Source organism: Thamnophis sirtalis, unplaced genomic scaffold, assembly GCF_051295495.1.
Source record: "Thamnophis sirtalis isolate CommonGarterSnake01/CBP01778 unplaced genomic scaffold, rThaSir2_p1.2 scaffold_5, whole genome shotgun sequence".
In the NCBI taxonomy this organism is placed as follows: domain Eukaryota; kingdom Metazoa; phylum Chordata; class Lepidosauria; order Squamata; family Natricidae; genus Thamnophis; species Thamnophis sirtalis.
In genome coordinates, this window is record NW_028261385.1 from 114,729,427 (window position 1) to 114,741,800 (window position 12,374).

Here is a 12,374-nt window from a genome sequence, read left to right on the forward strand (position 1 = left end):
CTCAGCCATATTTTTTGTTTGTTTTTCTTTCTTTGATGACCAAATATTGTATGAGCCAGGTGAGTACTAATCCTTGGAAATACATATTGTTTAAGTTATGACTAACAAATGTGACGCTAACTCGTTCCTTAGGCTTAACAGAGTTATTCAGAGGAGGGTGTTAGCAACGCACAGGGTTGGGCACATTGAACTTGCACTGGAAGAGTCAGCAGCCCTAAAGAATATTTCTATTGTTCTAGTAAAACAATATCTTAGCAACCATGTTGAGTGTACATTTCAAAAGACCCGGTGCAATATGAGAAGTTTCTGTTTTCCTTGTAACCACAGCCTGAAGCTCTTACTGAGGAAAAAATACATGGAGAGAGAGAGAGAAAGTTGACCCATGTTCAAAATAATGTAGCTTATTACCTTGGAATTTTCCCCCAGCGATGGAATCTGATGTGGCTGATCACATGACTCGTCTGAAGCTCAAACTCCTTGAAAAGGTAAGCTGATTTTTCTACAATTATATCCTAGCATTAATTATCCAGTAATAGGACGGGGGGTGGGGGAAATCTAGCAATTAAAATGGGGATGTTTGCATTACAGTTAGTTTTGTCTTACTGATCATGTCAAGTATGCTATGTATGCACCTTTAGTCAAACATTCCTGATACTTTGGGCCTTTCCCAAATTTGTCTTGATTTCCTACCTGCCTATCAGAAAGTCTTACTGTCATAAACTTTACTGTCCTATTGCCAAGCCGTATCCTGCTTTTATTGCCTGTGTTCCGTAAACTACTTTGGAGGCACCAAGTGACAAAATTACACAGGCACTTGAAAAGTTGCCCAAGAAACATGTTAGAATATAGGAGGAAACCCTGCTTTTACACTGGTGTAGCTAAGGACAATTTTACACTGATTGCTGGCTAGGGTTAAGATATAAAGCAAGTTGTGAAGAAAGAAAATGGATGTCAGAGAACATTGATGCTATCAGTCTAAGATAAACACCTACTCTAATGCTGTACAATAGCAAATTGAGTTTTATATAATTCACATTTGTCTAAAGTTTGATTGTTTCCCGCAGATTCCTTTTCTTAAGAATCTACATTTTTTACAATAAAAACTTAGCGGATTAAAATTAATGTGAGAAGTTACAGGCTTTTTTAAAAAAAGAATCCTTCTATTATATTTTTCCACAGAAATTAGAAAATGAATGTGAAAACTTGGACGACTCTGAATCACCCTTTACAAGTAAGCAATTAAAGCATATTTGTACTAGAATTATGTATGATGTCGTCATGGATTGCAATAAAGAACTCTGCAGAACTAATCCCATCTGGATTTAATATTTGCCTAAAATATTTTATCACACAAAGTTTTATTGATCCGGTTACCTAATAAATTGCTACACTTATGGAGGATGAAAGTTAAAAATATCAGTGTTAACAAAAGCATTAATCTAGGATTGCAGTAGACTGTATATCTACTTGCAGAGCTGTCCTGAAATCTCCATATGGCAGTACTTTCCTCTTTCTAAGTATGTATATTGTTTTTATTACTTTTCATTATCTGTTTAATGTGTTCATACTTTATTATTAGCTGCTGGGAGTCCATCTGATCTGGGGTAGATTACAAATATTATTAAATAAATAAATAACAAACCTGGATTGGCTTGAGTTGCAAAAGCTCTGACCCAAAATATGACCCTCCTTTTCCAGTTCTTTCTCTTGCTTGCAATGCCAGCTTCTTCTTTAAGTGGAGTGGTGAGTTTCTGAATTCTGCAGGTTTGCAGTAGCTGCTTTGACTTATTCTAAGGAGGATGTGGGGATGAAAGAAGAAAAAAAACATCCTGTTTCCAGCCATTTTTATAGTGTTTAGAACTTCCCACCTTGAAAGGATGGATGCAAGTGACTGTAGATGCTATTATCCCATCTTGCTACAGTTTGTAGAGCATCACCATATATGACAGGTCCTCTGGAGTTTTCCCAGCAGCCAAGACAAAGCAGTGACAAGTTACAAATGAAAAAGTACTCTAAATGGGCCCTGAGGAGAATTGGAGCCTTTTAGATCCCTCTGCCCCCAGGTAGAAGCAACACATTTGCTCATGTCTTATTCCAACCTGTATTTGCCAAATGGAGAAAGCCTCCACAAGCTGCTCAGGATATCCATTGCCTCCTAAGGAGCAAATGTTTGTTCAAGTTGTTTTGCATGGCGAGTAATATGCCAGTTTTGCCCACTTTTTTCTCTTCACTCCTTTTTAAATGGCATATTAATGTCACCCATATTTTTTGCAGGGAATTATGACAATTATGGCTACGCCTTACAAAGCGCACTGAGAAGAAGGAAAGACCTTTTACAGCAGCTCAGAGTATGATATCTCTAATTCTTATCATTTTCTTTTAAAAATGGAATAAAATACACTTTCTTCTGCTCACTTTTTACTATGTTAATACAATGTTAACACAGAGTAGTTTAGTTCTTTGCCAGATAATATTATCAGTTTAGATAAGGTGTACTGGGAATTTAAGAAAAGTAAAAATTCTAGTGAAAAACAGAAACAGGAGGAAACAGAATATTAAATGGTATAGAATGAGTGGTACAAATGGCTAGAGGATAGGTTTAAAGCTTAAGGAAAGTCTAAATAAAGAAGACACAGGAGTTAGAAATTAACAATGTATAGATAGAGATGAACAAACATGTATAAATGGAATGAAGGATTGTAAATTAAGGACTGAATTTAATAGCATCATATGTATAGGCAAAGAGAAACTGAAGTAAGGGGGGGGAGAAGTACATTTACAATGGATGTATACCAAGGTAGAAATATTGTACAGAAGGAAATTGCAAAAAATATTTGTTCTTTTTATCTTTTTTTAAAAACTTTTCAATAAAATATCTATTTAAAAAAATTCTAGGGAAAACAAAGTAATGTTGAGTAGGTAAATTTGGGAGGAGAGGCAAGAAAACCATTTTTGCATCATGATTCTTTTTTTTAAAGAAAAATCTCTTATAGTACTTTTAAAGTTTAATAAAATTGGGAGGTGGAGTTATGCAGTATGACATCTATTTCCCTCCAATATGATGAATACAGTTAATGAAAAGTTTAATGTTCTTTTTTTTTTGCTAATGTCTTTAGCAAGAAAAGACTATATACTGGAAATGTTTTCAGTTTTTGTCTTGTTACAGGTTGGTTTTCTTTAAGCAAATGTATGAATTTAGAAAAACTATATTTTGTATTATAGGAACAAAATCTTTTGGAAGAGATTTCAGTACCACAATGTTTACCAAGAATTCATAAAAAACCCTTGAAGCCACATCATATCTACCAAATTCCTCTGCCTCCTCCTTCTCCTCCTCCTCTTCCTCCTCCTCCTCTTCTTCCTCCCCCTCTACCTCAACAACCAAGAATTATACAGCAAACAGTAAGTGTTTTCTGCTTTATTTCAAGGAGAAACACCCCCCCCCCCCTAAACTAATCCAAGCAAAAACTATCGTGGGCAGCAAAAAATCATTATAAGACAAGTCTGGAACATCATTTCTTCCATACACCATGATTTCATAAGATCTCTTGGGGTATTATTGGGCTGGTTCCAGATTTTATAACCAGCAACTTGATTAGAGATATTAATGATATCTGTAATATATTCACTATCTAATTTCTGCATATTACGGTAGGCTATGCAGGTTTCTACATATCAAGAAGGCTGAGTTACTTTGTTGTGCCCTGATCAGATGACAATTCTTGATGAACAAAATTTGGGGGCAGATTTCAATTCCTTAACCCTAACCCTTAACAAATTACCCTGAAGATGACACCACATATTAATTGGTGAATGGTCCAACAGTGTAGACATTAAAGCACTTTAGCATTGGTACGATCTATTTAATATTGGAGATTTAAATAAACTTTATGTTCAATTTGAGTAGCATAATCTGAGATCCCAAAACCCTAGATACGACTCTTAGAATTGTACCAATCATGAACAACTGTAATTTTTAATGGAATATTGATTAAACACATGGAAAATAATACTCATAAGCATTTATATTGTTATGTTACATACTGTATTATCAAATCAATTTATATGGCTGCTACAAATACAATGCTGGGCAGCTATCAAAATATTAAAACAACAGAAAAAGAAATACAACATAAGTGTTATATTTAAAATGCTTGTGTTGTATTTCTTCCTCTATTGTTAAATTAAATCTAATCTAATTTTTTGTCCCGGTCATTCCCCACTTCTTTGTAATTATCGTCTTCTATGATGATCTTTTCAATCTTCGTGAATCAACATGCAATTCTTCAGAACATACAACTTTGCTAGCCTCTCTTCTCTTCATTAAACTCTTCCTATCTTTCACTATTTGTTTGCTCAGCGAATTCTATGTAAGAATAACATTTTAATTGTTTAATACGTTGTCCATTAATTTCATTCAGCTGCAGATATTCAGTAGGAATGGAGCTATGGTTTACATTTTAACTATTATTTTTTTTCTTTTGCAAGTTACCACAGCAACCAGCAACCATAATTCAACAAATACCTTCATATCAGCCACCACTCATTACACAGATTCCATCGCCACAGTCCTTTTCAGTACCCAGATCTGGGAGTATTAAAGAAGGTATTTGTGTTCAAAAAGTATAACTATGTGTACACTGTAGGAATAACTCTCATTTAATATAGTAGAACTAACTCAGTAGTGGGTTGCCATTTTTTTTACTATTGGTTCGGGCATGCACAGAAGCGTCCGGGTGGGTGGGCGGATCCTCCCGGCACCACTACTACTGGTTTGCCCGATCCAGGCCGAACCGGGAGCAAACCACCTCTAACTAACTTCAAGTCCTAGGAAATATATCTAAGATTACAGTATGCTGCAGAGTTATAACCCTATGCAAATTGACTCAGAATTAAGCCCACTGGACAGAACTTGGACAGGATTGTTGATAGGACTGCTATCTATGTACACAAATTTAAGAGTAAGATCGGTTGGATTCAGGAAGACTGAATATGATTTTATTTCTTCCATTCAATTGTTTTTGATTCTCAGACACTGAACAAGCCCCTGGATTTTCTTGCCTAGGTTTTTCAGAAGTGGTTTGCCCTTGCCTCCTTCCTAGGGCTGAGAGAGAGTGACTGGCCTAAGATCACCTAGTTGGCTTTGGGCCTAAGACAGGAATAGAACTCACAGTCTCCTAGTTTCTAGATTGGTGCCTTAACCACTGGACTAAACTGGGTCTCAACTTTTAAGTAAAATGACCTAGAGAATGCCAAATATTCTTTTTTAATTCTCTCACTTATGAGGTTTGGGGATGCAATTTAAAAAGTAAAGAGTAGCTACGGAAAGTCTGGTTGAATAAGAGGAGCTTTCTTTACCCTTTCCTTTACTGTTAATCTGTGTCTGTGTGTGTTTGTGTTATGTACTGGATAAATTTAATACATGCAACAAAACAAGGACTTGTGAATAAGATAATGGCACTAAGTGACAGAAATCTAATTCTGCACACAAGTGCTAATCTTAAATTATAATCAGACAATCCAAATAAATACTGTAAATAAAGGGACAGAAAAGATTCAGTCACACCATTGACCAATGTAGCTTTGAAAAGAAATAAAACCCTTCATGGCACTTTCCCTGACAACTTTACTATACTGGCAGGGATGTCTACAGAGAGGATCAACAGCCTCAAAATGGCAGGCATAAGCAATAAGGCAGAATTGAGAATTTATTTAGTTCCCACCTTTATTATTTTTACATAATGATGCATGAACATATCAAACAAACCTTCCTCCTCCTATTTCCCCACAATGACAATCCTGTGAGGTGGTTTTCAAGGCAAAGGCAGGACTTTCTAACCTGGTGTCTTAACCACTAGACCAAATTGGCTACCATAATGGCATGCACGGGGCAGTTGTCTTCAGCCTGGGATCTCAGTACAGGTGCAGAGAATAGCTGAGAAAACTTTGCCAAAGATGTGGCTGCTTTAAGGAGCTACAAAAGATGCTACTTGAGCACTCTGCATACTCTAAATAAACATATATTACTTTGATATAATGTAGGCAAGTAGCTAAGAACCTGCTTGATTTTTTTTCCATTCAATTGAAAGATTTATGATGTCCTTTCCTCGATTCTGTCTGGGCAGACTTTGAAAATAAAGGATTTGTTGAACTAATTATTTCCTTCTTTGTTGAAGAACTCTGTGTACATCTGTAGTACATCCACTGTGTAACATATTCAAATTCTTAACATGTGTTATTGTTCATGCTTTTAAAATATAAATTTTGCAGCTCAGCTAATACTAGACTGCTTGTTTTTTAAAAAGGCGTTGATGTGAGAGATTATGCTGTTCAAATGGCTGTACTTCACCTTTTGGATTACATTATGTTCTCCATTATAACCATAGGATGGTCTTGAATTGTTCTTTATCCTTTATAGATATGGTAGAAATGATGCTAATGCAAAATGCACAGATGCATCAAATCATTATGCAGAACATGATGCTGAAATCATTACCACCAACATATTCACCAACTAGTGGGTACGGGGTCCCTATGCTTCAACAAGGACAACAGGTAGCTATTTTTTTTAAAAAAAATATTTTAATTACATAGACAACACATACACACAACAATAAAAAAACAAAAAGAAAAAAAGAAAAAAAGAAAAAAGAAAAAAAAACCATCATCACATACAGCATGTCGTTTGGTTACAGGTGTTTAACATTTATCATTCTTATATATTTATTATTTCATTTAACAGGTTATAATACACAGTTTGGGTTGCTTTGTTTACCATCCCTTCCTCCTGTTATAATACCACCTTATTTTCCCTTTCTTTTCTCCCTCCCTCCTCTACTTTCTTCCTTCCTCCTCTCCTTTCCCTTCCTTCTTCCTGTACCTTTCTCCTACTCCCGCTCTTCCTCTTCCCCTTCCTACCCTCTTTCCTCCTCTTTCTCTCCTTTCCATCCTCCTCTCCTTACCTCTTTCTTTCCACCCTCTCTCCCTTCTCTACTTTCTTCCTTCCTCCTCTCCTTCCCCTTCCTTCTTCCCTTACCTCTCCTTTGCTCCTACTCTTCCTCTTTCCCTTCCTACCCTCTCTCCTTTCTCTTCTCTCCCTTCCATCCTCCTTTCCTTTCCCTTTCCTTTCTCCCTCCCTCCCTTCTCTACTTTCCTCCTTCCCCTTCCTTCTTCCCGTACCTTTCTCCTGCTCCTGCTCTTCCTCTTCCCCTTTCTACCCTCTCTCCTCCTCTTTCTCTCCTTTCCATCCTCCTCTCCTTACCTCTTTCTTCTTTCCCCCGCCTTCCTTTCATTCTCTCCTCCTCTCTCCCTTTCTTTTTCTATCATTGTAGGTAGAAAAATAGGTAGCTATTTTTTTAAAGGACTTTCAGTAATAACTATTTAGTCTGAGTGATATTTGTACATTTATGTGTGCTAATCATTTTAATGGTCAGTGTTATTCAAATTGAGATTCTTAAAAGGCTGGATTATAGTGTACAGATAGTTCCCATTTAGGGATCAAAATTAGGACTGGCAGCTCTGTCATTAAGCAGAGTGGTGGCTAACAGACAAATCACACAAGTGGCACTACACTTCCCTTTTCTCCACTCCCTCACCTCTGAAATGCTCAGCCTGACACTGGGATAAATTAGCAAGAAGGGAATTCATGTTTCTAGTTACAATCATTAGAGAGGAAGGGATTACATGTGAGTAAGTAAGAAGGCACATTATGGGAAATATACATCCAAAGGAATGCACTGACACCAGGAGTCATGACAGAGGTGGTATTCAGTAGGTTCTCACCAGTTCTGAAGAACAGGTAGTGGAAATTTTGAGTAGTTCAGAGAACCAGTAAATACCACCTCTGACTAGCCCCACCCCCATCTATTCTCTGCCTCCCAAGTCCCAGCTGATTGGGAGGAAATGGGGATTTTGCAGTAACATTCCCCTGGAGTGGGGAGGGAATAGAGATTTCACAGTATCCTTCTCCTGCCACACCCACCAAGCCATGCCACACCCACAGAACTGGTAGTAAAAAAAAATTGAATTCCAACACTGAGTCATGAGTGTACTACATAAACAGCCTGCTGTATTCCCCATTGTGTGCCTGCTCATTTTTTATAATTCCTTCCACTCCATTCTCTCTGCTGTGTGATTTGGGGGGAGGGTAGCAATTTCTGTAGGCAATTTCTGCTGTATCTGATCCTTTTTTCACCTTCCCCCCCCCCCCAATTTGAAACCTAAGCTTTACAATACTTTAAAAATTCAGTACTGAAACTGCATAGACAACTGCATAGTAGTTTTTGCAAACTTCAAAAGTATATTAGCATTTCCAATCAAAACAACTGAAAGCACTATAGAATGAAATGTTTTGTGCTTATTCCAACATGAAACGTTGGCCCTCCCTCAGTGGAGTTTATTATGATGGGAAGTGAGTTTGTCACTGATTAATTAATGTATTTTATGAGTCTGAAACAAAGGAGAAAAATGGATTTTAAACCATAAGCTTCAATCCAGTATCAAAATCATGGCATTGTTTGACTTGATGTATTTAATATAGTTTCCTTATTTTTAAAAAATTATCTGCAGCTTACTGCTCCTATTCCAACAAGAGTGGAGAAATCACGACCATCAACTGTACATCATCATCACTATACATCTTTAGGAGCACCAGTTATTCCTTCTCAAAGTGGTTTCCCCATGTGGCCATTAGTTCTGCAACCTGGCCATAGCCCACAACTGGAAGGTTTCCCATCTGAAGTACATAATCTGCCCATTCCAGTTAATGCATCACACACGTAAGTCAAGCATTTGCCACAGTAGGAAAACTGGTTTCGAAGTTTTTGTTCTATTTGTTCCCTTTTTACAGTATTTTAGTTCAGGTATATTTCTGTATGTATTAGCCATAAAGAATCACAGAGCAACAACAATAAGTTGTTGTGAAATATCAAAAGTCATCTCTTCAGGAATAGCAAGTTCTGTTATATTCCATTGTACCAATCTTATTTCAGTTTTCTAAGCAGATGTTAGGCCTTTGCAGCCTTTGAAAAGTTTCCTTATAGCAAGTCATATATGGATTACTTTCAATTGCTCAAAGGTGCACTAAAAAGGAAAAAAATTAGATTAATCATATAAAGTTAGATCATGTAAATATATATTTCTAACGACACATTTTCCTTCCCAAAGTATGCCACCTCACAGACTGCTTGGATTACCTTCGGGTTTGTAGATTCCATAGCAACAATCTAGAAAAGGTAATTTGAGTATAGACTTCCTGTATTTATATCAGGGCTACGTTGGCATGCCAGATTAGCCCTTTTCTGTCTGCTAACTCAATAGATTTGAGATTTTTAAAAATTGTTTCACTAGGCACAACTAACAGTAAATTGCCACATAACAGTGATGTTCCTCAGCTTGAGATTCTCTCATAACCTCGTTGAGCGTTTCTGCTTTCATAAAGTGAGGGCAGGATAAAGATGAACAATCCTGAAAAGGGTTTATAGGAGTACAAACACTTTGGTTAGACATGGTGGGAATTATAGCCCAACAACCCTTTAAGCTTGAGTTTGAACAATTGAACAATTCCAAATCTGTATCGCCTATTGAGGAGGAAAGTAAGCAAGCATCTTTTTCCAATTACTGTGTACAGCATAGGAGTTCTGGTTACATCTTGCATGAAACTTCAGTTTGTTCCACTGATGATTTTGTAGTAAGAATCTCCTGGAATGGCTGGTATAGAGAACTCCTGTTAGGGAAAACTAATCTGCATATTAGATAATGTAAGCTAATAAAGACAAAGCTGTAAGTTCCCACATTTGATGTGTTAGGTGCCATAACTGCGTAGCAATATTTGCTGAGTTAAAAATGTGAATGAAAATAGCATGTGGAGAATAGGTTGGAGAGTGTATTATGTGTCTTCTGAATGATTCCAGATAAAATATTGGCCCCAAAAGAAGCTGAGAAAATTTTCTTTTATCTGGAATGGCCCAGTCAGCACCTAGAGTTACTATATATTTTTAATAATTTTTCTGGATACATATTTAATTTTCCACCAGAATTAGCATGATGATGAATAGCTTATACAGTTCATCATTCTACCTGTGGCTATTCCTATGATTTTTAATTTTAAAATTAGATTAGTATGTTGCCTTTATAGAATTATTTATTTTATATTTTCATAGAGTAATAGAAAAATGTGTGGTTTATAGAAAACCTATGATGCAGACATAGTAAATAGTAAAACATAATGAAAAGACACATTATGCAATTGATTTCCATTATTAATGAACTTCTTGACACTAAAGATTTTATTCATGAAACTATCTGAGATGCAAGATTTTGGAGCTATAGAGAAGGAAAGAGAACTTCAGTAACATATATAAAAGCTTTTTTCAAATTACTTTTTAGTTCCTTTCTTTTTAGCCCTCCATCACCATAGAAGTACACTATTACCTTGCTTAAATATTGTATACACACTAACTGGTTTCTCTTATAGGTGGCTTCCAAAGGGGCAATGAGTACCTAATTAAAAGCATTGGAGGTCTCTCATCTGATACTTCACTTCACTGCAGAGAGACAGAAATTATGCCCATTTGCTGAGAACATAGGGTTTGCAGTGAGCATAAAATTTCCACCTGATGCAACAGTCTTATGCATCAATTGTATTTGAGCTATACTACGTGATAAATATTGTGCACCATATCCTGTTCATTCACAGACATGAAAGAGGAGGAAGAATGCCATGGGAAAATAAGGAAAAGTGCGAGCATCCATGGCCATACTGGAAGCTATGAGTTACATAGCAGCAGTTGTATGGTAATAATTGGGAAGTGATGGAGACACCTTTGTGCATTGTTCAATCTACCTAACAAAATTTTAAAAAGGACGTCAACAACAGAGCCTTTCACTCCAAGGTGTCTTCAGGAATGGTCCAACTAGGAGTTGATGGAAAATCACTGCTCTACTTACCCACCAAAAGGAAAAAAAGGGGGTAGCATGGAGCACAGTGGCACAAATCTTCTCAAACAATGGAAATAATGTTTGGTCATACAAAGAGAGTGATAAAAGTAAGGAAGCCAGAACTTTTGTAAAAGTGCATTGACTAGAGCATAAGGCTTGGAATCAGGAGCAGCAAAACGAACTCTATGAGAATAGGAAGAAAATAGTTGTGATTTAGCTAACAATAGTGTCATTATATGCAAAAGAAAAGGGGCCCCAGAAATCAAAACTATTGTGCTGAATGTTCACAAAGAAATTCTTAAGTTGCAAAATAATAGAGAAGCTATGTGGCACTGATCATCCCTTTTCTTTTGTGCACATTAAATAATTCTGGGTTATATGTGCATAATGTCCAAAGTTTAAAACTGTTAGGGCTTCTCACCAGAAGTGGTTTGGAGCCTTCTTTGCTATCTGAAAACATTATTGTTCTTTAGTGTCAGGCCCAAGCCCAAAGCCCACAGTGAAATCCAATTGACTCCAATTCTTTATTTGCTTACATGTAATAGAAAAAATCTTGCTAGACTACAGAAGATTATACTTCTAATCTAATAGATAGAGAGCTAGAGATTCTAGAGCAGGGGTAGTCAACCTTTTTATACCTACCGCCCACTTTTGTATCTCTGCTAGTAGTAAAATTTTCTAACTGCCCACCCAGTTCCACCATAATAGTGATTTATAAAGTAGGGAAGTCAAATAAATTTAAAAAAAGAAAGTGCTTTAGTATTGGACAAAACCCCTACCGCCCACCATGAAAGCTGGAACACCCACAAGTGGGCGGTAGGGACCAGGTTGACTACCACTGTTCTAGAATATAACCATCCTGATGCCATCCAGTCACTAAATGAACTGTTTTAAATTCCGGAGTCCTGGGAAAAAATAATAATGCTGCCAGCCAGTGAATTTAGCAGATAGAGCCGAGGTGGCGCAGTGGTTAAATGCAGCACTGCAGGCTACTTCAGCTGACTGCAGTTCTGCAGTTCGGCTGTTCAAATCTCACCGGCTCAGGGTTCACTCAGCCTTCCATCCTTCCGAGGTGGGTAAAATGAAGACCCGGATTGTTGTTGGGGGCAATATGCTGACTCTGTAAACCGCTTAGAGAGGGCTGAAAGCCCTATGAAGCGGTATATAAGTCTAACTGCTAATTTACTTTGGCAGCAGATCCCATTCGTTCAGAAACTGAAAAAATCCTTGTCCTTTTCCTAATAATGACAATTCTACATTTCACATTCGGCTGTAGTTCTACAAGATCAAAATCCCTTTCAATCATTTTCCTGTGTCACTGGAGAGCTCTCCAACCTCCTCGTTAATTAAGAGATCTGAAAGGGAACTGAACCTGTCCTTCCTTGAATGCAAGTACAGATCTGCATAATCCAGGACCTAAATCAAAGGGAGTCCAG

At 37.0% G+C, this 12,374-nt stretch overlaps 1 protein-coding gene across 2 annotated transcripts; it reads left to right on the forward strand.

The window, feature by feature from the left end:
- The first annotated feature begins 213 nt into the window (after positions 1–213).
- On the forward strand, positions 214–11,334 carry LOC148045582 (uncharacterized protein C21orf58-like). 2 transcript variants are annotated; one of them, XM_087716652.1, is made up of 9 exons: positions 214–485; positions 1,180–1,231; positions 2,275–2,348; positions 3,223–3,402; positions 4,489–4,606; positions 6,419–6,555; positions 8,569–8,777; positions 9,166–9,233; positions 10,475–11,334. In XM_087716652.1, the coding sequence occupies exons 1-8, from the start codon at positions 429–431 to the stop codon at positions 9,206–9,208; spliced, it is 870 nt and encodes a 289-aa protein (XP_087572778.1). In that variant the 5' UTR covers positions 214–428; the 3' UTR covers positions 9,209–9,233; positions 10,475–11,334. The 2 variants fall into 2 exon arrangements, with proteins under 2 accessions (XP_087572778.1, XP_013926958.2); XM_014071483.2 differs by lacking the exon at positions 9,166–9,233.
- The last annotated feature ends 1,040 nt before the right edge of the window (positions 11,335–12,374 follow it).